General features: G+C 51.4%; 3 protein-coding genes across 10 annotated transcripts in view; 1 reads left to right on the top strand and 2 right to left on the bottom strand.

The window, feature by feature from the left end:
* Positions 1-24506, top strand: part of MTCH2 (mitochondrial carrier 2) — a 212069-nt gene that overhangs the window by 149037 nt on the left and 38526 nt on the right. The window lies entirely within an intron of this gene.
* The window catches only part of LOC112061633 (glycine N-acyltransferase-like protein 3), a 52683-nt gene that overhangs the window by 21746 nt on the left and 6431 nt on the right, over positions 1-24506 (bottom strand). For 4 of the 7 annotated variants that reach the window (XM_065594480.1, XM_065594477.1, XM_065594482.1 and 1 more), the window contains exons 2-5: positions 9365-9494; positions 1968-2075; positions 972-1098; positions 561-681 (exon numbers count right to left, since the gene is read on the bottom strand). In XM_065594480.1, coding sequence (XP_065450552.1) covers positions 561-681; positions 972-1098; positions 1968-2075; positions 9365-9442 — 434 coding nt within the window. In that variant the 5' untranslated portion in view covers positions 9443-9494. Of the gene's footprint in view, positions 1-560; positions 682-971; positions 1099-1967; positions 2076-9364; positions 9495-9859; positions 10172-24506 lie in introns of those variants that run through there. The other 3 variants (XM_065594481.1, XM_065594479.1, XM_065594476.1) reach the window with 3 other exon arrangements.
* Positions 5445-7566, bottom strand: LOC135983346 (uncharacterized). Its single transcript, XM_065594523.1, has 2 exons — positions 6980-7566; positions 5445-6054 (listed from the first exon to the last, which is right to left on the bottom strand). The coding sequence occupies exons 1-2, from the start codon at positions 7527-7529 to the stop codon at positions 5696-5698; spliced, it is 909 nt and encodes a 302-aa protein (XP_065450595.1). The 5' UTR covers positions 7530-7566; the 3' UTR covers positions 5445-5695.

The following is a 24506-nucleotide window of genomic DNA, read 5'->3' as shown; positions in this document are numbered from 1 at the left end:
CCAGCAGAGTCATCGCTGTGATGGGCCTTAGCTAAGCTCAGCTCCCTGAGATGAAAACACCAGGGCTCAGTGGGCAGCGAACCCCGTGCCCGGAGACCTACCCGCTGACAGGGAAGGAGGGACTAGGGGCCCCTCTGTGCTCTGGGGTCAAGGACCCCTGGCTTCCCATCCCAGGATGCTGAAGGGTTACAGGCTGCCCCTCCCCCTGCTCTCCCCATTCTGGGGCCAAAGAGGTTTCTTGGCCAGGCTGGGCTGCCCCTGCCCCCTGGCGAAGCTCTAGGGCTGACTCAGCCCTGTCCCGGAGCAGGATGGGAAATCCTTGGCAGCATGTGCCCAAGGCCTGGGGCTGTGTGTGGGGCCGTGGTGATGCCCTCACTCTGCCAGCACCGTTCGCCTGGGGAACTCATTGCCACCAGATCTAGGGCACAATGGAGGCCTCTGACTTGGCACCCCGGGGCTCTTCCCTTCCCCCAGCCCCACTCCCCCCTCCATCTAGCACAGGCTGGTTGTGTACATTGCCCCATTGTCTCACACACACCCCATACCTGAGGGGCACCTACCGGTACTGGGGCATGGCAGGCGGGTCTGGGTGCAGCAGCAACCGGTACAGATATGTCTCCATCTCAAGCTCCCTGGCCCTGGCGATGTCCCTGATGGTCTCGTATACCCCGTCCTGCAGCCCTGCAGGGACAGCCGTGCGCTGTCAGCAGGGGCCCCTGAAAGGTGCCCATGGACGTGGGGGGTCCAGCCCGGTGGGGGAGAGCAGCAGGGAGGGGCCAAGGGCCACTGTGAGCCGGCATGACCCAACCAGGGGTTCCCAAGCTTGGTTCATTCAGGATCCCGGGTCTGGATGGAGAAGGGGTCCAGGTGAATTCCTCGGGGCTATTGGCCCGTGTGTGGGGGGGGGGGGCAGGGGCCCAGGCAGGCTCCTCGGGGCAGGTGCTGGATGGACCAGGGCTGGAGGGGCTCACCCTGTATCTGGAAGGCCTGGCTCCAGTCCACGGCGTGGCTGTTCCCCAGCAGGGCCCGGCAGGCGCCCTCGTCCCGGTAGAAGACCGTGTACAAGTTGGTGAAATAATCGCTTGGGTCCAACGCCACCTGCAGGGGGGACACTGCCTGGGGATGAGCGCAGCCTCTGCCCTCTCCCCATGACCCTCAGTGACAGCATAGGGGGAGCAGGGCACAGTGAGCCCCAAGTAAGAGACTGAGGAGCGGGGAAGGGGCCCGTGAACAGATCCAGGGGGCTGAAGGCAGAATGGGCCGGGGGGTCTGGGCAACAGGAAGGGGAGACAGGCTGTGGGGAGGTGGGGCAGACAGAAGGGGGAGGGGTAGAGATGACACCAAGCAGGGAAAGGGGAACGGGGCAGAGATGGCATCAGGCGCGGGAGGCGAGTGGGGGAGAGAAGGCGTCAGGCCGGGGAGGGGAGGAGGCAGCGATGGGGTCAGGCGGGGGAGGGAAGGGGGTCAGAGATGGCGTCAGGCGGGGGAGTGGAGGGGGCAGAGATGGTGTCAGGTGGGGGAGGGGAGCGGGGCAGTGATGGTGTCAGGCGGAGCAGTGGAGCGGGGCAGTGATGGGGTCAGGTGGGGGAGGGGAGCAGGGCACTGATGGCATCGGGGGGAGGGGAGCGGGGCAGTGATGGCGTCAGGCGGGTGTGGCCCCATCCCCCATCCCCCCACGGCACGGCTCGGGTTCCCCCGTCCCCGTCCCCCCCGTGGCGCGGCGGGGCTCGGGTCCCCCCGTCCCCCTGCGGCGCGGCTCGGGTCCCCCCGTCTCCCCCTGCCCCCACGGCTCGGGTCCCCCCCCGCGGCGCGGCTCGGGTCCTGGGGGCGGGGCTTGCTGCAAGCCCCGCCCCCAGGAATTGGGCCCCGCTCTTGCTAAAGCCGGCCCTGGTGGGGAGCGGGGCAGTGATGGCATCAGGTAGGGGAGGGGAGCGGGGCAGATGGGAGGGGCCCAGCAAAGGCCGCACTTCTCTGCGTGGCCGGGTCAGGACCATTTTGAACTCTGGCCATGAATCCACCAGCACCTCCTGGCCAGCCGGGTTCCCGCGGTTCACATGCATCACAGCGCCATAGACCTGCCAAGACACAGGGGTCAGAGTCCGGGGATGTCCCGGATCCCCAGGATCGGTGCTGGGCCCCAGCTTTTACTCTGCCCCTTGGAGCAGCCCTCAAAGGGCCAGCCCCCCAGGGGCCCCACTCTTCCTGCAGGGCAGGCCACCGCCTCTGAGATGGAGCCTCTGGGCTGCAGCCCTCCTGCTCCACCCCGCGAGCTCTGCCCGGTGCCTCCCACTGAGCCAGACCCCTGGAGAGACCTGGCCGCTCTTGGGGGGCTCCGACACCCCAGCCTGTGTTTGCAGTGACACCCGGCAGCATTGTCAAGCCAGGCCAGTTTATGAGTCACGGAGCCAGGGCCGGTGCTACCATTAAGGCAAACTAGGCAATTGCCTATGGCACCAAGATTTTTTTTACAGCGTTCCTATGCTCCCTCCCCGAGCGCGCATTCGCCGCTCCACTTCTCCCGCCTCCCAAGCTTGGAGCACCAATCAGCTGTTTGGTGCCGCAAGCCTCAGAGTGGAGGAGAATTAGAGCGGGGGCAGCGTGCTCGGGGAGGAGGCGGAGCAGAGGTGAGCTGGGGTGGGGAGCTGCTGCACGGCTCCCCGGGGGGGGTGGAGGTGCCATGGGGGGTGCCTCAGGGGAGGGGGGGGAGCTGCCACGGGGGGGGCGCACCTCAGGGCGGAGCAGGGGCGGGGAGCTGCTGCAGCGCGGTGGGGGGAGGTGCAAGGTGGAAGTTTCGCCTAGGGCGCGAAACTTCCTTGCAGCGGCCCTGAACGGAGCGGCCTTAGGTCAGCAGAGAGAACTGGGGGTAAAGCAGTGTCCATTGTGGTCAGCCAGGGCCCAGCCTAGCTGGAGTGTAAGACCCTTTCCAGGCTGTCTCTGGGTATGTCTACACTACGAAATTAGGTCGAATTTATAGAAGCCGGTTTTATAGAAATCGGTTGTATACAGCCGATTGTGTGTGTCCTCACATAAAATGCTCTAAGTGCATGAAGTCGGCGGACCGCGTCCACAGTACCGAGGCTAACGTCGACTTCCGGAGCGTTGCATTGTGGGTAGCTATCCCACAGTTCCCGCAGTCTCCGCCGCCCCTTGGAATTCTGGGTTGAGATCCCAATGCCTGAATGATGCAAAACAGTGTCGCGGGGGGTTCTGGGTACATGTCGTCAGGCACCTCCCCCTCCGTCAGAGCAATGGCAGACAATCGATTCGCGCCTTTTTACCTGGGTTACCTGTGCAGACAACATATCACACCAAGCATGGAGCCCGCTCTGCTCAGCTCAGCTCAGCTCACCGTCACCATATGTCCTCTGGGTGCCGGCAGACGTGGTACTACATTGCTACACAGCAGCAGCTAATTGCCTTTTGGCAGTAGACGGTGCAGTATGACTGGTAGCCTTCATTGGCGACCTGGGTGCTGGCAGACGTGGGTCTGCATTGCACACAGCAGCAGCCCCTTGCCTTTTGGTAGAAGATGGTATATTACGACTGGTATCCGTTGTGGTCGTACTGCAGTGGCTGTCAATCATGGGCACGTGGGCAGTCTCGACGATGATGGCTATCAGTTGTAGTATGCTATTTTCTGCCAAGCGCCCAGTATTTTCTGCCAAGCACCCAGAAGATGCCGAGGGCTATCAGTCATGCTGCACCGTTGTCTGCCAGCTTAAGATGTAAAAAATAGATTTGTTCTGTATTCATTTGCTTCCCCCTCCCTCCGTGAAATCAACGGCCTGCTAAACCCAGGGTTTTGAGTTTAATCTTTGGGGGGGCCATTCTGTGTGACAGTTGTTTGTGTTTCTCCCTGATGCACAGCCACCTTTCTTGATTTTATTTCCCTGTACCTGTACGCCATGTCGTCACTCGGCCCTCCCTCCCTCCCTCCTTCTCCTGGTCCGTCAGATACTAGTTTCGCGCCTTTTTTCAGACCAGGCACCATAGCTAGCACTGGGATCATGGAGCCCGCTCAGATCACCGCGGCAATTATGAGCACTATGAACACCATGCGCATTGTCCTGGAGTATATGCAGACCCAGGACATGCCAAAGTAAAACCAGGACCAGCCGAGGAGGCGATTGCAGCGCGGTGACGAGAGTGATGAGGAAATTGACATGGACATAGACCTCTCACAAGGCACAGGCCCTAGCAATGTGGAAATCATGGTGTTACTGGGGCAGATTCATGCCGTGGAACACCGATTCTGGGCCCGGGAAACAAGCACAGACTGGTGGGACCGCATCGTGCTGCAGGTGTGGGACGATTCCCAGTGACTGCGAAACTTTCGCATGCGTAAGGGCATTTTCATGGAACTTTGTGACTTGCTTTCCCCTGCCCTGAAGCGCCAGAATACCAGGATGAGAGCAGCCCTCACAGTTGAGAAGCGAGTGGTGATAGCCCTGTGGAAGCTTGCAACGCCAGTCAGCTACTGGTCAGTCGGGAATCAATTTGGAGTGGGCAAATCTACTGTGGGGGCTGCTGTGATCCAAGTTGCCAGGGCAATGAAAGACCTGGTGATATCAAGGGTAGTGACTCTGGGAAACGTGCAGGTCATAGTGGATGGCTTTGCTGCAATGGGATTCCCAAACTGTGGTGGGGCCATAGACGGAACCCATATCCCTATCTTGGCACCGGAGTGCCAAGCCACCGAGTACATAAACCGCAGGGGGTACTCTTCAATGCTGCTGCAAGCCCTGGTGGATCACAAGGGACGTTTCACCAACATCAACGTGGGATGGCCGGGAAAGGTACATGATGCTCGCGTCTTCAGGCACTCTGGTCTGTTTCGAAAGCTGGAGGAAGGGACTTTCTTCCCATACCAGAAAGTAACCGTTGGGGATGTTGAAATGCCTATCATGATCCTTGGGGACCCAGCCTACCCCTTAATGCCATGGCTCATGAAGCCGTACACAGGCAGCCTGGACAGGAGTCAGGACCTGTTCAACTACAGGTTGAGCAAGTGCCGAATGGTGGTGGAATGTGCATTTGGACGTTTAAAAGCGCGCTGGTGCAGCTTACTGACTCGCTCAGACCTCAGCGAAAAGAATATTCCCATTGTTATTGCTGCTTGCTGTGCGCTCCACAATATCTGTGATAGTAAGGGGGAGACATTTATGGCGGGGTGGGAGGTTGATGCAAATCGCCTGGCCGCTGATTACGCGCAGCCAGACACTAGGGCGGTTAGAGGAGCACAGCAGGGCGCAGGGCGCATCAAAGAAGCTTTGAAAATGAGTTTTGTGACTGGCCAGGCTACGGTGTGAAACTTCTGTTTGTTTCTCCTTGATGAACCCTCCGCCCCCCACACCCGGTTCACTCTACTTCCCTGTAAACCAACCACCCCACCCTCCCCTCCCCACTTCGAGCACCGCTTCCAGAGGCAATAAAGTCATTGTTACTTCACATTCATGCATTCTTTATTAATTCATCACACAACTAGGGAGATAATTGCAAAGGTAGCCCGGGATGGGTGGGGGAGGAGGGAAGGAAAAGGACACACTGCAGTTTAAAACTTTAACTCTTATTGAAGGCCAGCCTTCTGATGCTCGGGCAATCATCTGAGGTGGAGTGACTGGGTGGCCGGAGGCCCCCCCACCGTGTTCTTGGGCGTCTGGGTGAGGAGGCTATGGAACTTGGGGAGGACTGTTGGTTACACACTGTAGCGGCGGTCTCTGCTCCTGTTGCCTTTCCTGCAGCTCAACCATACGCTGGAGCATATCAGTTTGATGCTCCAGCAGCCGGAGCATCGACTCTTGCCTTCTGTCTGCAAGCTGACGCCACCTATCATTTTCAGCCCGCAACTTGCTCTGTTCATCCCGCGATTCAGCCCGCCACCTCTCCTCTCGTTCATGTGTGCTTTTCTGAAGTCTGACATTGACTGCCTCCACGCATTCTGCTGTGCTCTTTCAGCATGGGAGGACATCTGGAGCTCCGTGGACATATCGTCCCGTGTCCTCCGTTTTCTCTTTCTAATCTTCACTAGCCTCTGTGAAGGAGAAACATTTGCAGCTGGTGGAGGAGAAGGGAGAGGTGGTTAAAAAAGACACATTTTAGAGAACAATGGGTACACTCTTTCACGTTAAATTTTGCTGTTCACATTACACAGCACATGTGCTTTCGTTACAAGGTCGCATTTTTCCTCTTATAGTGAGGGCTTGCCGGTTTCGTGTGAGAGATCACTCACGCAGTGCCGGGCAACAGATTTCGGCTTGCAGGCAGCCATGGTAAGCCACAGTCTTTTGGCTTTTTTAACCTTCTTAACATATGGGAATGGTTTCAAACAGCAGCGCCCTCATTTCCCATATCAAGCATGAATTGGGTTGGCCATTTAAAATGGGTTTGCAATGTAAAAGGAGGGGCTGCGGTTTCCGGGTTAACATGCAGCACAAACCCAACTAACCCCCCTCCCCCCTACACACCCAATTCTCTGGGATGATCACTTCACCCCTCCCCCCACCGCGTGGCTAACAGCGGGGAACATTTCTGTTCAGCAGAGCAGGAACGGGCACCTCTGAATGTCCCCTTAATAAAATGGCCCCATTTCAACCAGGTGACCGTGAATGATATCACTCTCCTGAGGATAACAAAGAGCGATAAGGAATGGATGTTGTCTGCATGCCAGCAAACACCGGGACCATACGCTACAATGCTTTGTTATGCAATGATTCCAGACTACGTGCTACTGGCCTGGCGTGGTAAAGTGTCCTACCATGGCGGACGGGATAAGGCAGCCCTCCCCAGAAACCTTTTGCAAAGGCTTTGGGAATACATGAAGGAGAGCTTTCTGGAGATGTCCCTGGAGGATTTCCGCTCCATCCCCCTACACGTTAACAGACTTTTCCAGTAGCTGTACTGGCCGTGATTGCCAGGGCAAGTTAATCATTAAACACGCTTGCTTTTAAACCATGTGTAATGTTTACAAAGATACACTCACCAGAGGTCCCCTGTGTGCCCTCAGGGTCTGGGAGCATGCCTTGGGTGAGTTCGGGGGTTACTGGTTCCAGGTCCAGGGTGCTAAACATATCCTGGCTGTTGGGGAAACCGGTTTCTCCGCTTGCTTGCTGCTGTGAGCTATCTACATTACCTCCATCCTCATCCTCCTCGTACCCTGAACCCTCTTCCCTGTGTGTTTCTCCAGTGAGGGAGTCATAGCACACGGTTGGGGTAGTGGTGGCTGCACCCCCTAGAATGGCATGCAGCTCCACGTAGAAGCGGCATGTTTGCGGCTCTGCCCCGGACCTTCCGTTTGCCTCTCTGGCTCTGTGGTAGGCTTGCCTTAGCTCTTTAATTTTCACGCGGCACTGCTGTGCGTCCCTGTTATGGCCTCTGTCCTTCATGGCCTTGGAGACGTTTTCTAATATTTTGCCATTTTGTTTACTGCTATGGAGTTCAGCTAGCACTGATTCATCTCCCCATATGGCGAGCAGATCCTGTACCTCCCGTTCTGTCCATGCTGGAGCTCTTTTGCGATCCTGGGACTCCATCACGGTTACCTGTGCTGATGAGCTCTGCGTGGTCACCTGTGCTCTCCACACTGGGCAAACAGGAAATGAAATTCAAACGTTCGCGGGTCTTTTCCTGTCTACCTGGTCAGTGCATCTGAGTTGAGAGTGCTGTCCAGAGCGGTCACAATGAAGCACTGTGGGATAGCTCCTGGAGGCCAATAATGTCGAATTCCATCCACACTACCCCAATTCCGACCTGCTAAGGCCGGTTTTATCGCTAATCCCCTCCTTGGAGGTGGAGTAAAGAAACCGGTTTAAAGGGCTCCTTAAGTTGAAAGAAAGGGCTTCGTCATGTGAACTTGTCCAGGCTTAATTCGATTTAACGCTGCTAAAGTCGACCTAAACTCGTAGTGTAGACCAGGCCTGAGACTGACAGTCGCCAGGGGCAATGGGGAGAGACCAATGCTCCAGATCAGCCTGATTGACAGGGCGGGCGGGCTAATCAGGGAATCAGGAGGCCGGGGGGTCCCATCCTCTGTGTGAGCTGGAATGGTCTGGGTCAGACAGAGTGGCGCCGAGTTAAGGAGGGAGCAGGGGCCCGAGCTAAGTTGCTGGAAGCAGAGCAGCAGCCCCAAAGCCAGAGCACGGCCCAGAGAGAGCAGACCTGCCCTGGGAGCAGAGCTGCAGAAACCAGAGCCAGAGAAGCCAGAGAAGCAGCCCAGGGCAGGTCCTGGCAGCTATGCTGGGTAAGCAGCAGGCATTGGTGCTGGGTTTGGACTTTGGGAGGCAGGGGGCAAGTGAGGAGGAGGCCCAGGGGGAGTCCCCCTCCACCACTACCTCTAACCTGGGGGAGGGGCCTGCCCTCCTGCTCCTACCCCTAACCCAGGGCGGGGGGCTTGTGTGATGAAGTAGAAGCTTTCTGTAGAATCTTTCTGATGCCCATGTGTGCCTCAGTTTCCCTCTGTGTCCTGTACTGCTCTGGGCAGCGTGTGAAGGGAAGGGACGGGTTGTGACTCAAGTAGCAGCCCGGTTGGAGATCAGCTTCATTAACCAAGGGAATAAAGTCTACACAGGCGCAGGGAGGGTCTGGAGAGACCATGGAAACCCCAAAGGCTGCGGTGGACGTTCACACTGAGCGAGCGAGATTCCCCCCTCACGGCTCTGCAGCGGAGAGGCCTCCTGCTAAAGAACAGCGGCCACGAGGGGTCAGGATACGGGGCTCAGAGTTGGCTTTTGGCGGGTCTGAGCAGCTATCACCTTGGCCTAAGAACAAAGGGACAGAGCCAGAGCCACCCATGGGGCCCATGACGTCTTGGCTGGCTCATTGCCCAGGCTTGGCCAGGCTGGGCTGTGGCTTAACAGTTGATTCCCTGTGCTAACCTGAGGAGTCTATAGCCAGGTGACTAATGAACCGCTCCTGTGTTTTGCAAAGGCTGCCGGGGTCTCTGCCAACACACACCGCAGGGCCCGGTCCAAGCCTCCCGCAGGCGTCTCACTCGGCTGCATTCGCTGCAGGGAGCCACGGAGAGAGATGGGAGGGCTGGTGCCAAAGGCCCAGTGCTGGAGGTCACGGGCCTACCTCTGTGGAGCTGTGTGGAAGCTCGGGCCCCAGCCCACTACAGGGGTCGCTCCTAGGGGACTGGTGACAAGCTGGGGTACAGCACATCCCCTGTGGATCTTTGAGAGCCTGCCCGGCCCCTGATCTGCTGCCCCCCGACATGGAGAAAGGGCCTGCCCCCAAACTGCTACCCCCTGACCAGCCCCCCAGGTACGCCCAACCCAGGGGATTACACCTCGGCCCAATATGTGCCCCATCACCCAGGGGACTCTGAGGGACTTTGCCCTGCTCTCTGCCCAGCCCGAGTCCTGGTCACCTGCAGCGTGTCAGGCAGGCCCCTCCGTAGCATCCCCTCCAGCAGCCGCAGCTTGGAGGAACAGCTCAGAATCAGCATCGTTGGCCGGGATGGGCCTTCACAGCTTCCAGCGGGACACTGCGAGGGACACCTGTGGGGACAGGAGACCCATCAGTTCCCTGTGACTGTCTCCCAACCCCAGAGACAAGCTGCCAGCTCCCAGCCCTGCCAAAATAGCAAACACTATGTAGACCCCACAAGAGCTCACTAGTCTATGCACAGCCCCCTGTGTGTTGACCAGAGACCTTACAGTAACTAACCGGTCTGTGTGCAGTGCCCGTGCTCACCAGAGACCCTACAATAACTCACTAGTCTGTGCGCAGCCCCTGTGCTCACCAGAGACACTACCATAACTCACCAGTCTGTTGGCAGCCCCTGTGCTCCCCAGAGACCCTACAATAACTCACCAATCTGTGCATGGCCCCCGTGCTCACCAGAGACACTACCATAACTCACCAGTCTGCGCACAGCCCCTGTACTCACCAGATACCCCACAATAAGAAGGCTGCTGTAAGGCCATGTGATGCCACTGCTGTCCGTACAGGGCTGGGGCTCCCACTCACCTGGGGTGACTCCGTGCCAGGGGAAGGAGCAGTTCCTGGGTGTCTGTGGAGCTGCGAGGTCCCTGTCTGTCTCTCCCTCAGGGGCTGCTCCAGCCTCTTATCCCCGAGCGAATGAACCATTAACAGAGTCTGTGCCTGCCCTGGAGCCCAGAGACTGTGACATTGCTGCAGCCGCATGGCACAGTTGATTGGGATTTTCATCTGGGCAGAGGTCGAGGGGCCTCCAGAGAAATGCAAATGCACCCAGAATGCACCAGGGCCAGGGGCAGAGTGAGAGCAGGGGCTTCCTGCCCCCCTTCTCCACCGGTTCCCGTCAATCCCGACCTGCAGCCCCCTGCTATGCCGGCCTGGTCTTGGTCACTGTGTGTCCACGCCGCACCCAGAACAATGGGGCCCCAATGACCCTGAGTGTGAGCGCCCCACAGCAGGAAATGCATTTCCTATAACATACCAGGATTCAGCTTGGGCCTTCTCATCACATTTGAAAGCCCCAGCCTCCTGGAAGACAGTGCCATGGTGAATAGAGCCACTTTGGGTCAGATCAGCCAGTGGGGGGGAAAAAACCAACAAAACCAGGGGATTGGTCCCTGTGAGAAAGTGGGAATTTTTGGTAGTAATTTATGACCCATGTATGTGCTTCAGTTTCCCCTATGTGTTGCAGTGTTACCCTGTGGGGAGAAAAAATAGGAGCAAGTTTGCTCTCAGGACAGGTTCCGAGCCATAGGTGGGCGTCACCTCCCTGTCTGGGTGGAGGAGGGAGTCATTAAGGAATTAGTTGAAATTGACCCACATCAAGAAAGGGGCCAGAGAGACAATGCAAGCCCCCATGGTTTATGGATTTTCCCGCCTCTCAGCAGGGAAGCTGAGCAAAGACCCCACCTCGAGAACAAAGGACTGAGAGGGGGAAGGTAGGGGAGTGTGACAGAATGTACCCTTGTGCCCACATCATACCCACTGTTGTAATAATCTTTGTACAATCTTGCAATGTATTATTTGTAAATGTATAATTTGCTGGTCAGTATTGCCCTGATCTAATATGTGTGTGCAACATTGTACGTGAAGTGAGAAGATTCTCCTTTATGGTGTTAACAGGTGCTCTAACCTGAGGTTGGCAAACAGGCCTGTCTCAACAAAGGAATGGGTGCTCTGCTTAATTTACATTTAAGCAACAAACAGAGTCATCGAGGAGGAAGGGAAACAAAAGAAACTCCAACAGGGGAGGAAAAAGCACCAGGGAGCATCTTTCCCTACAGACTCTCTCTCCTGAATCTCAGCTGCTAATGTTTTCCAAGTGTTTCCAGCGCTCTGTGGAGAAAGAAGTGGTTCAGGACTATTTAGAAAAGCTGGACGAGCACAAGTCCATGGGGCTGGATGTGCTGGATCCGAGGGTGCTAAAGGAGTTGGGATATGTGATTGCAGAGCCACTGGCCTTTATCTTTGAAAACTGATGGCAAGTGGGGGAGGTCCCAGATGACTGGAAAAAGGCTAATGTAGTGCCCTGGAAAAATCATGGAGCAGGTCCTCAAGTAATCAGTTTTGAAGCACTTTGAGGAGAAGAAAGTGATAAGGAACAGTCAGCATGGATTCACCAAGGGCAAGTCATGCCTGACTAACCTAATTGCCTTCTATAATGAGATAACTGGCTCTGCGGATGAGGGGAAAGCAGTGGACGGTCTCCGACAGTATTCTTGCCCACAAGTTAAAGAAGTATACACTGGATGAATGGACAATAAGGTGGATAGAAAGCTGGCTAGATCATCAGGCTCAACGGGTAGTGATCAATGGCTCCATGTCTAGTTGGCAGCCAGTATCAAGCAGAGTGTCCCAGGGGTTGGTCCTGAGTACGGTTTTGTTCAATATCTTCATTAATGATCTGGAGGATGATGTGGACTGCACTCTCAGCAAGTTTGCAGATGACACTAAACTGGGAGGAGGAGTAGATATGCTGGAGGGTAGGGATAGGATACTGAGGGACTTAGACAATTAGAGGAAAGTCATTGAACAAAATGCAGGGGCCAGGAAAAGGAGTGAAACGATGAAGGTCAGCCAGGAACAAACAGAACTGTCTCATGGCCCTGAATCCGATGTGTTTTGGGGAAAGTTGAAGAGACCACAGAAAGCCAGTTTGTTAAGTGGGGAACATGGAGACCTGGGAGATGGGTCGGAAATAGGAGGGAGCGTGGGCTATAATGGCACAGAGAAAGGAGGGCCAGGGCAAAACTGGGAGGCAAAATCAAATCAGTATTTTAGATGCCTATATACAAACGCGAGAAGTATGGGTACTGGTGAGTTATTGTAGGGTCTAAGCAGGAAGAACTGGAAGTGCTAATAAATAAATACAACTATGACATTGTTGGCATCACCGAAACTTGGTTGGATAATACACATGATTGGAATGTTGGTGTGGATGGGTACAACTTGCTTGGGAAGAGATAGACAGGGGAAAAGGGGAGGAGGTGTTGCCTTATATATTAAAAATGTACACACTTGGACTGAGGTGGAGGTGGACATAGGAGACGGAAGTGTTGAGAGTCTCTGGGTTAGGCTAAAATTGGTAAAAAACAAGGGTGATGTCATGCTAGCAGTCCACTACAGGCCACCTAACCAGGTGGAAGAGGTGGATGAGGCTTTTTTTAAACAACTAACAAAATCATCCAAAGCCCAAGATTTGGTGGTGATGGGGGACTTCAACTATCCAGATACATGTTGGGAAAATAACACAGCGGGGCACAGACTATCCAATAAGTTCTTGGACTGCATTGCAGACCACTTTTTATTTCAGAAGGTTGAAAAAGTCACTATGGGGGAAGCTGCTCTAGACTTGATTTTAACAATAGGGAGGAACTCGTTGAGAATTTGAAAGTAGAAGGTAGCTTGCGTGAAAGTGATCATGAAATCATAGAGTTTGCAATTCTAAGGAAGGGCAGAAGGGAGTACAGCAAAATAGAGACAATGGATTTCAGGAAGGCGGATTTTGGTAAGCTCAGAGAGCTGATAGGTACGGTCCCATGGGAATCAAGACTGAGGGGAAAAACAACTGAGGAGAGTTGGCCGTTTTTCAAAGGGACACTATTAAGGGCCCAAAAGCAAGCTATTCCGCTGGGTAGGAAAGATAGAAAATGTGGCAAAAGACCAGCTTGGCTTAACCACGAGATTTTGCATGATCTAAAAAATAAAAAGGAGTCATATAAAAAATGGAAACTAGGACAGATTACAAAGGATGAATATAGGCAAACAACACAGGAATCCAGGGGCAAGATTAGAAAGGCAAAGGCACAAAATGAGCTCAAACTAGCTACAGGAATAAAGGAAAACAAGAAGACTTTTTATCAATACATTAGAAGCAAGAGGAAGACCAAGGACAGGGTAGGCCCACTGCTCAGTGAGGAGGGAGAAACAGTAACAGGAAACTTGGAAATGGCAGAGATGCTTAATGACTTCTTTGTTTCGGTCTTCATGGAGAAGTCTGAAGGAATGCCTAACACAGTGAATGCTAATGGGAAGGGGGTAGGTTTAGAAGATAAAATAAAAAAAGAACAAGTTAAAAATCACTTAGAAAAGTTAGATGCCTGCAAGTCAGCAGGGCCTGATGAAATGCATCCTAGAATACTCAAGGAGCTAATAGAAGAGGTATCTGAGCTTCTAGCTATTATCTTTGGAAAATCATGGGAGACGGGAGAGATTCCAGAAGACTGGAAAAGGGCAAATATAGTGCCCATCTATAAAAAGGGAAATAAAAACAGCCCAGGAAACTACAGACCAGTTAGTTTAACTTCTGTGCCAGGGAAGATAATGGAGCAAATAATTAAGGAAATCATCTGCAAACACTTGGAAGGTGGTCAGGTGATAGGGAATAACCAGCATGGATTTGTAAAGAACAAATCATGTCAAACCAATCTGATCGCTTTCTTTGATAGGATAACGAGTCTTGTGGATAAGGGAGAAGCGGTGGATGTGGTATACCTAGACTTTAGTAAGGCATTTGATATGGTCTCGCATGATATTCTTATCAATAAACTAGGGAAATACAACTTAGATGGGGCTACTATGAGGTAGGTGCATAACTGGTTGGAAAACTGTTCCCAGAGAGTAATTATCAGTGGTTCACAGTCATGCTGGAAGGGCATAACAAGTGGGGTCCCGCAGGGATCTGTTCTGGGTCCGGTTCTGTTCAGTATCGTCAATGATTTAGATAACGGTATAGAGAATACACTTATAAAGTTTGCTGACAATACCAAGCTGGGAGGAGTTGCAAGTGTTTTGGAGGATGGGATTATAATTCAAAATGATCTGGACAAATGGGAGAAATAGTCTGAAGTAAATAGGATGAAATTCAACAAGGACAAATGCAAAGTACTCTATTTAGGAAGGAACAATCAGTTGCACACATACAGAATGGGAAATGACTGCCTAGGAAGAAGTACTGCAGAAAGGGATCTGGGGGTCATAGTGGATCACAAGCTAAATATGAGTCAACAGTGTGATGTTGTTGCAAAAAAAGCAAACATGATTCTGAGATGCATTAACAGGTGTGTTGTGAGCAAGACACGAGAAGTCATTCTTCCACTCTACTCTGCACTGGTTAGGCCTGAACTGGAGTATTGTATCCAGTTCTGGGCACCGCATTTCAAGAAAGATGTGGAGAAATTGGAGAGGGTCCCGAGAAGAGCAACAAGAATGATTAAAGGTCTTGAGAACATGACCTATGAAGGAAGGCTGAAAGAATTGGGGTTGTTTAGTTTGGAAAAGAGAAGACTGAGAGAGGACATGATAGCAGTTTTCAGGTATCTAAAAGGGTGTCATAAGGAGGAGGGAGAAAACTTGTTCACCTTAGCCTCTAAGGATAGAACAAGAAGTAATGGGCTTAAACTGCAGCAAGGGAGGTTTAGGTTGGACATTAGGAAAAAGTTCCTAACTGTCAAGCTGGTTAAACATTGGAATAAATTGCCTAGGGAGGTTGTGGAATCTCCATCTCTGGAGATATTTAAGAGTAGGTTAGATAAATGTCTATCAGGGATGGTCTAGACAGTATTTGGTCCTGCCATGAGGTCTCTCTTGAGGTCCCTTCCAGTCCTAGAATCTACGAATCTATGAAAGAGCACCGGGAGCAGAGTTCTCTGAACGGAGCACACACACACACACCCTGAGGAGCAAGGACTTAAAACCCTCCTGAGATCTGAAGCAACTTGGAGAGCACAGCGGATCCTTGGACAGCCTGGGCCCAACACAGCACTCCCGTCCACCTTTTCACCGCCCCCCCCCCCTTCTTCTGACATTACACCCAGATAGGGTGACCAGATTACAAGCGTAAAATATCGGGACGGGGGCGGAGCCAAAAAAGGGGGCGGGGCCAAAAAATTTAAGGGGCCTGGGGCATTAGCAGGCCCCGCGCGCTGCCCTCCCCGCGGAGCCTCCCACCCCCTGGCCCGCCACGGACATATGCGGGGCAGCGCGGAGCGGGCAGGAGCCGGGTGGGTGGCAGGGGCCGAATCCCCGCTGCTGCCAGGGAGCCCCGCGCCTCTCCCTCCCGCTCGCGGCTGTGGCTCCCTCCCGACGCGACGCGCCCCCCCCGCTGCCCCGGGCACATGCGGCGCGCGTCCCCCGTGCCTAGTCTCCCTCCCGCCGGGAAGGAGCAGCTGGATGTGCGCCGCATGTGCGCGGGGCAAGCCGGGGGGGGGGGGGGGCTGCGTCCGGCCAGGAAGGAGCCGCGGCCGTGAGCGGGACGGAGAGGCGCGGGGCTCCCCAGCAGCAGCGGGGATTCAGCCCGCGCCACCCACCCACCCCCCGCCCGCTCCGCGCTGCCCCCGCCCGGACCCACCGCGCTGCCCCGCGGGCTGCAGGGCTGGAGCAGCCTCCAGGCTGCACTCCCGGCCCCGGGTGAGGCAGCCCGCGGGAAGAAGCCCTCTGGCGCGGCGGGGGGGCTCACAGCTGAGCCCGCCGTCTCCCTCCCTTGCCAGGCCCCCTTTGCCTGCTCGCCTGCCCGGTGCCCGGGTGCTGGAGCTGACTTACCAGCTCCAGGATCCAGGCACCGCCGCCGCCAGTCCCTCCCTCCAGGCTTGCACCGCCATGCTGCAAGCCTGGGAGGGAGGAGGAATGCTGGGGAAGAGGCGGGGCCAGGGCGGGGATTTGAGGAGGGAGCCAATGGGGGAAGGAGAGGGCGGAGCCGGGGGGCGAGCGCCGGAGCGGAAGGGAAAATTTCTTCTTTGTCCAGTGTCCCGACCAAACATTGGTCGGGACGCGGGACAAAGAAGCAAATATCGGGACAGTCCCGATAAAATCGGGACGTCTGGTCACCCTACACCCAGACTTGGCCAGTCTGAGTTGTGCGTGTGTGAGTATGAAAGTGGGTTAGGGCTTGGGGCATTAACGCTTTCTTTCTTCCCCTGAATGACGTGGGAGCCTTCCCAGCACTCTCTGCTGTTGTTTAATTATTTTATCAATAAAGCTTTAATATTCAGATACTTGGTGTGCCTCATCATCTCCTCCCCAAAAAGATCCTGATTAACTGTGGCCTCAAGCAGATTGGTAACGAAAATCTGTCACACTAGCCTGCTACAAACACAGGCCCAGGTCTGAATCACGTCCCCCAAAAGATGCAGGCTTAACTGAAAACAGCTTAAGAAGCTCTCCTGTCTCCAGCACCCAGATGCCCAGTTCCCAATGGGATCCAAACCCCAAATAAATCCATTTTACTCTGTATAAAGCTTATACTGGGTAAACTCATGAATTGTTCGCCCTCTATAGCACTGATAGAGAGATATGCACAGCTGCTTGCTCCCCCAGGAATTAATCACTTGCTCTGGGTTACTTAATAAGTAAAAAGTGATTGTATTAAATATAAAAATTAGGATTAAAGTGGTTCCAAGCAATAACAGACAGAACGAAGTAAGTTACCAAGCAAAATAAAATAAAACACACAAGTCTAACCCTAATGCAGTAGGAAACTAAATGCAGGTAAATCTCGCCCTCAGAGATGTTCCAATAAGCTTCTTTAACAGACTAGACTCCTTCCTAGTCTGGGTCCAACAATCACTCACACCCCAGTAGTTACTGTCATTTTTTCCAGTTTCTTTCAGGCATCTCTTTGGGGAGGAGAGGCTATCTCTTGAGCCAGCTGAAGACAAAATGGAGGGGCTTCCAGGGCCTAATATAGTCTTTCTCTTGTGCCACTTCACAGCCACAAAATGGGGTCTCTAGCCACCTGGGCAAATCACCTGTCTATAAATGATTCGCTTTTTGCAGGCCGATGCCATTGTTTACATGTTAGTTTGAACATTCCTAGGAAAGATCAGATGGGGATTAGCGTCTCTCAAAGTCCATTGTTAGTTAAGTACTCCCAGTTACTTGAATACCCCTTCACACTATGTTGACCAAATCTGCCTTATGTGCTTCCTACAGCAAACACTTTAAATACAAGCAGAGAGCCAACGCTCATAACTTCAGATGTAAAAATGATACGTGTCATACAAACAGGATGACTATATTCAGTAGATCATAACTGTGACAATGCGGTTCTGGCGGAACCCAACTGAGAGTGCCAACTCAGGACAAATTGCTAAAATAGGGCAGTTACAGCCCAAGGCTGGGGTTTTTTCCACCTCTAAGGCAAACCACCAGCCAGACTAAGAGGACTCCAGTCTCACCCCACTGGCTAACTGCAAGTCTCACAAGCAATCTCCTTAGATACTCCAGTTTCCCAGTATTACCACCAGTACCACTCGTTATGGGGACAAATGGTTATGAAAACCAATACCCCAGTAAAAGAAAAAGGTTCTCCTGATCCCAAAGGACCAAGCCCCAGACCCAGGTCAATATACAAATCAGATCTTACCCACAAATCACGCTGTTGCCGATCCTTTAGAATCTAAAATCTAAAGGTTTATTCATAAAAGGAAAAAGATAGAGATGAGAGTTAGAATTGGTTAAATGGAATCAATTACATACAGTAATGGCAAAGTTCTTGGTTCAGGCTTGCAGCAGCGATGGAATAAACTGCAGGTTCAAATCAAGTCTCTGGAATACATCCCCCGCTGGGATGGGTCCTCAGTCCTTTGTTCAAAGCTTCAGCTTGTAGCAAAGTTCCTCCAGAGGTAAGAAGCAGGATTGAAGACAAGATGGAGATCAGGCATCAGCCTTATATAGTCTTTTCCAGGTGTAAGATCACCTCTTTGTTCTTACTGTGGAAGATTACAGCAACATGGAGTCTGGAGTCACATGGGCCAGTCCCTGCATACTTTGCTGAGGTACAAGGCGTATCTGCCTTCTCTCAATGGGTCCATTGTATAGCTGATGGTCCTTAATGGGCCATCAAGCAGGCTAGGCAGAGCTAATCTCAGCTTGTCTGGGATGTCACCCAGAAGCATAGCATAAGTTTGCCATACAGACAGTATAGAGCCAATATTCATAACTTCAACTACAAAACTGATACACACATCTAGACAGCATAATCATAACCAGTAAACCATAACCTTGTCCTAGACACCCCATTTGACCCCCTTTATACAAGATTTGGGTGCCACTACAGGACCTTGGTTGCAACAATGATCTATACGGTCCCAGTTTATGTCAATAACGTCACACCCCCAACGCAAAATTGATGCAGGAAGGGATGACACAAACATCACTGACTGCATCCCAAGAGCTCCCCATCCTGGGTTCTGTCTCACTACAGCTAGTATTGGGTTAGAAGCCATACCAGTGTATAACAGAAATGGTTCATCAAAGTCATGTTCAATAACATGATTGAACCTCTTTACAAACTCAAGGTAACACTTAGTTAGAACAATAGTGGATTGGATCTGCTCTGGCAGCATGGTTCCTGTATGTGCCATGTGATCTTGCCAAGAGCTAAAGAAAACTGCTACTTTATCCATACAAGCTCGGGCCAATGTTTGGAACCCAATTAACATCGAATAAATGCAGATATTAATGTTCTTCATAGTCCAGGAATCTTGGCATTTAGCCATGAAAGCAATATGGTAGTGTGCCTCAGTCTTCCTTTTCATACAGCACATTAGGTCTGGAATGTCCTCTCCCCTGTGAAAAGTTCCCATATTGTTTATATGCACTGCCTGTGAAACCCCAGTGTAACAAGGCCTTTTAACATAACGTGTGTTTTCATGTATTCCTTTTAACATGTTCAATGAATTCTCCAAAAGATTAGGCACATTGTATATTTTTACCGTTTGTGGCAATAGCAACACATTAATTACAAAATTTAGCAATAACAACAAGTTCATTGCAAGTGTCCATCTACAGTCATGTTTGTCATGCCACCCCTTTGGCTCAATACCATTGGAGTTTGGGCATTTTAGGGTTAACCTGTGGCTTCCCTTTGCAAAATTCAGTTTTCTCTTTCCTCCTTGTCCTGCAGGATCAAACCCTGATTTCTCTTGCTTAACAGAATTCACTGGCTGATGGGGTGGGCCCTCTGTGCTAACAGCTATTAGCAAGTCCTTCCTTTCCCAGCCAGGCAAGTAATTTGCACTACCCCAGACCAGAGCCAGTCCACCAGTTTTCATATTCGTAACTGCTATCATCTCCAAGGCTGGACTCTGTCTTAAAGAGATACCACACAAATCCAAAAAGTCTGCGGGTGAGAGTTTGCTTCCTCTCCCCCGCATCCTCAAGCATTTAGCCATAAAACTGCTCTGCTCTGACACATCAGTAACCAAATCTGTCCTCAAACCCTGAAGCACAAACTGCTCATTTAAAGAATCAGAAAGGAGACATTCCTGTTCCAACACCATTGTCTCCCCAACAAGTTGGCCCCACACAGCCACTTGGTTATAGGGATGCCTCAATCCCTTAACAACTTTTACTTCCTCTGAGACCTTCTCAAAGCTACCCACACTGGATCTTTTACAAGGAAAGTTAGTGGATCCCTTCACAACAGACAATTTTTGGCTGCTAGGAACTGAAACTTCCTTGATTAAATCACTCTCACACCCTTCAATTGCAGGGAACTGCTTGCACCGAGTACCATGAGGATTCCTTTCTCCAGGAGCTTTTCTAAGCAGCAATTCACCCCTCACAGAAATTCTGCCCTTACCCTCTTCACCTAGGGCTTGCTCTAAAGGCACACTTTCCTGAGCAACAACAGACTCTGTCTGGGTCTTACTTACATTCAGGATCACCTTTGGCCCATCAGGCAGATCTCTACACAATCCCCTTTCAGGCGAACCCATAGACTTCCTAGATAAAAGGTTAGAAATACTTCCCTTCTCTTTGCCACACACAAGCTTAGGAATTTTTTCCTTTTTGCTACAAGTTGTTAAACTGTCGGTAGGTAACACAACCAAATTACCTTTCTGCTCTCCTTGTGCCCTGGCTAGGGTATCACCCTGATCAGACAGAGTTGTTACACCCTTCTCCAACCACACATGAGCAACAGGCAAAATACAAGCACCAGAACTGTTTGGTCTCTGGGATTTTGCTAAGCCACTAACTGGATGCAACCTAGTTACGGGGCCATTCTCCCCAGCAGATGCAAACTTAGGACCATTCCCTTCCTGGGCTTTGGTTGAATCCAGAACCAACTCTGAGACAACTAAATTACTCTCAACCATCACAGGCCGAAAGGCACCTTCTGTCTGCTCCACAGACAAAAAAGAGTTGGAGACGCATTTTCCTTTACTAGACATACTGTTTGGGATTTCATTTCCCTTGTCCCAGCACACCGGGCTGTTCACAGACAACTGCTTGGAGACTGGGGTAGCTTCCTCCATAGGCAAGTCAACACCCCTGACAGACACAGGCACATTTCCTTCACTGTCACTGTTCTTCGCACAGGAAACAGATAAGGTATAGGGGCACTCATCTTCCACTCTCCTTGCCTTCCCAAACTGCTGACTAGATAAAGCCATCAGCTCACAAGACTGCCTAGGCTCATCCAAAATCTCCTTGTTCTCCTCTCCCTTCGCTTGATCTAATTCCAGATTTACTTCTGAGACATTAGATAGACATTCAGAAACTTCATTCACAGCCAAACAGCTACTTTCCAAAGACAAACTTTTGGAGAAACCCTCCATAGGCACAACCTTAGGATCAATCCTCTCTTGTGCCTGGTTTGTATTAACTTGACTGACCATAGCTTTAATATCATTTCCAATCATAATATCCTTAGGGATTATGTCTTTTACTCCCACAACCATGGTGCCCTCCAATCCCTTCCATTTCAGGTGGATTTTAGCCAAAGGCACCCTGACAAAATACTTAGATAAGGCTACAACAGTTACATCTTCGCCTGGCAAATAATCTTCCTTCCTGACAAGACTTGCTTTAACCAGAGTAATATCTGCTGCGGTGTCCCTCCATGCCACACACCTTACTCCATTCACTTCTGCACTGCTAATAAACTCTGCATTATTTCCCCCATATTTAGCTTTAATGTGAGTTTTAAGGTCAAATCCTTCAGAGACAACAGAAACAGCATTTGCACACAGGGCACCAATGCTGGGCTCTGTGTGGCTTGCCTGTGAGTTTACAACAACAGGGTTAGCATTGGCCGTGGCATTTGGGGTTGCTGGTTTTGGGCCGCCCTTCAGTGTCGGGCAGTCTGGTCTCATGTGGCCCAGCATACCACAGTGATAGCATGTAACCTGTTCCGTCCTGGGATGTGAGTTCCTACCCCCCGGACCCCCTTGAACTCCTTTAGAAGAGTCAGGTTTATTTTTAAATCCTTCCCTCCTCTTGAACTGGGGAGACTGGTGATCAGTTTTCCCCGGGGTTTTACACCCTTCTCGAGCCCTGTTTTGGGTATGGGCATCGGCAATCTCTGCTGCCCGTAGGACTGACTCAGGGTCCCTGTCACACACAGCTGCTCTCACATTGTCAGGCACAATGTCTAAGAACTGTTCCAAAGTTATTAAATCCAGCAGTTTTTCAAAACTCCCATGAACCTTGGCTCCCATAACCCACTTTTTAACAAAACCCATCAGCTTATGAGCACATTCTACAAAAGTACAATCCTTAGGCATTTTAAACTCTCTAAACTTAACTCTGTAAGATTCAGGAGTAACCTTGAATCGCCTTAACACAGAATCCTTAAACCGCTCATAATTTAACGCTTCTTGTTCCCCCAAGTCATTAAACACCTCCCTGGCTTTTCCAGTCAGTCTGGTTAGCAGGACAGGCATTCGCTGACCCTCAGGGATCTGGTACAGATTGCAGAGGCGTTCAAAGGTAGACAAAAACTCCTCTATATCCTCAGTATCATTGTAAATGGGACACATCCTTTCCCAGTTTTTCTCATGGTGGGGGGGAAGTGGAGTACCAGGTGGGGATGACTTTCTCCGCTCTTCCATTACTTGGAGCTGAAGTCTGGCCGTCTCCTGTTCCATCTTGTGAGTCTCCTGTTCCATCCTGTGAGTCTCCTGCTCAGCAGCGAGCAGCTCTAGACGCCCCTTACGGGCTCTCTCTTCAGCCTCCTTCTTTCTTTGATCAGCCTCTTTCTCTCTCTCAGCAGCCTCTTTCTCTCTCTCAGCAGCCTCTTTCTCTCTCTCTCTTTCTAACTCTGCTATTTTGTGCTTCTCCAGCAATCGAAGATCTGCCAGCTTCTGTTCATGCTCAAATTGCAGTTGACTTGTCACCCTTTGCATCCTAATTTTTTCTGCATCTTCTGCAGCCTCAGGTAAGGGCTGTGCTCTTGCCCCCTGATCACTGGCTATTAGCAGATTTCTCAATTCTTCCTTTGTAGCTTTCTTTCTAAAGCTTATCCTCTTTTCTGAACACAAATTTTCCAGGGCTTTTTTCCCAAGTCCCTCATATGCTCTTTGCTCAGCCATTGCAGCAGCTCTTTAACCAACAAAACTCTCAATCCCAAAATTCAAATTTGGATAGCGTGGGGTTCTGACCCAAAGCTTAATTGACCTGGTTCTGTGGATCCAAGCACGACTACGCCACTGTGACAATGCGGTTCTGGCGGAACCCAACTGAGAGTGCCAACTCAGGACAAATTGCTAAAATAGGGCAGTTACAGCCCAAGGCTGGGGTTTTTTCCACCTCTAAGGCAAACCACCAGCCAGACTAAGAGGACTCCAGTCTCACCCCACTGGCTAACTGCAAGTCTCACAAGCAATCTCCTTAGATACTCCAGTTTCCCAGTATTACCACCAGTACCACTCGTTATGGGGACAAATGGTTATGAAAACCAATACCCCAGTAAAAGAAAAAGGTTCTCCTGATCCCAAAGGACCAAGCCCCAGACCCAGGTCAATATACAAATCAGATCTTACCCACAAATCACGCTGTTGCCGATCCTTTAGAATCTAAAATCTAAAGGTTTATTCATAAAAGGAAAAAGATAGAGATGAGAGTTAGAATTGGTTAAATGGAATCAATTACATACAGTAATGGCAAAGTTCTTGGTTCAGGCTTGCAGCAGCGATGGAATAAACTGCAGGTTCAAATCAAGTCTCTGGAATACATCCCCCGCTGGGATGGGTCCTCAGTCCTTTGTTCAAAGCTTCAGCTTGTAGCAAAGTTCCTCCAGAGGTAAGAAGCAGGATTGAAGACAAGATGGAGATCAGGCATCAGCCTTATATAGTCTTTTCCAGGTGTAAGATCACCTCTTTGTTCTTACTGTGGAAGATTACAGCAACATGGAGTCTGGAGTCACATGGGCCAGTCCCTGCATACTTTGCTGAGGTACAAGGCGTATCTGCCTTCTCTCAATGGGTCCATTGTATAGCTGATGGTCCTTAATGGGCCATCAAGCAGGCTAGGCAGAGCTAATCTCAGCTTGTCTGGGATGTCACCCAGAAGCATAGCATAAGTTTGCCATACAGACAGTATAGAGCCAATATTCATAACTTCAACTACAAAACTGATACACACATCTAGACAGCATAATCATAACCAGTAAACCATAACCTTGTCCTAGACACCCCATTTGACCCCCTTTATACAAGATTTGGGTGCCACTACAGGACCTTGGTTGCAACAATGATCTATACGGTCCCAGTTTATGTCAATAACGTCACAATAACCTTTGCAAAGATATGTTACATGGCATATCTGGCATAAAACGTATTCCAGTTATGTCATACGTACACTCATAAGCATATTTCTATAAAGCATTATGGGGTGCAACATCATAACATGGTCTTAGCTCCCCAAATTGATGTCTACAGTTATGCTAGCACATATATGCCTGGGACAATGGACCAGCTCCGTTAGTGGCGGGACTTTCCACTATCTCCTCGGCCAGATAAAGACACTCCCTCTGAGATACATCTTTATACACCAATACAAACAAGTTACGTATCACTCCTCTGTCATCGCCTACAGACAGCCCCCCAACCTGAAGCAAATACTCACCAGCAACTACACACCACACAAAGGTGCTGTCTGGGTATAGGTAATGATTTCCTGCTGTGACTAATCAACATTCTGCCTGGACATGTGACTTGCCCATATCATTCCATACCCCATCTTTTAATTTTCTACTAGCTGTGCTGAGGGCTTTGTTTGAAACAATGGGTTTCCCTCCACATGGCAGAAGCTATAAAAGGCCCTGGGAACACCTCCATTTTGCCTCT

The sequence above is a fragment of the Chrysemys picta genome, chromosome 4 (assembly GCF_011386835.1).
Source record: "Chrysemys picta bellii isolate R12L10 chromosome 4, ASM1138683v2, whole genome shotgun sequence".
Taxonomy (NCBI): Eukaryota; Metazoa; Chordata; order Testudines; family Emydidae; genus Chrysemys; species Chrysemys picta.
This window is presented reverse-complemented; position numbering and strand designations above follow the sequence as displayed.

Bases quoted from the DNA above. Each gene is read 5' to 3' on its own strand.
- LOC135983346 (XM_065594523.1), bottom strand. From the start codon at position 7,529: ATGGAGTCCCAGGATCGCAAAAGAGCTCCAGCATGGACAGAACGGGAG. The intron at 6,055-6,979 runs GTGAGTGTATCT...CTCCTCCACCAG, and splicing joins GGGCACACAGGGGACCTCTG to CTGCAAATGTTTCTCCTTCA.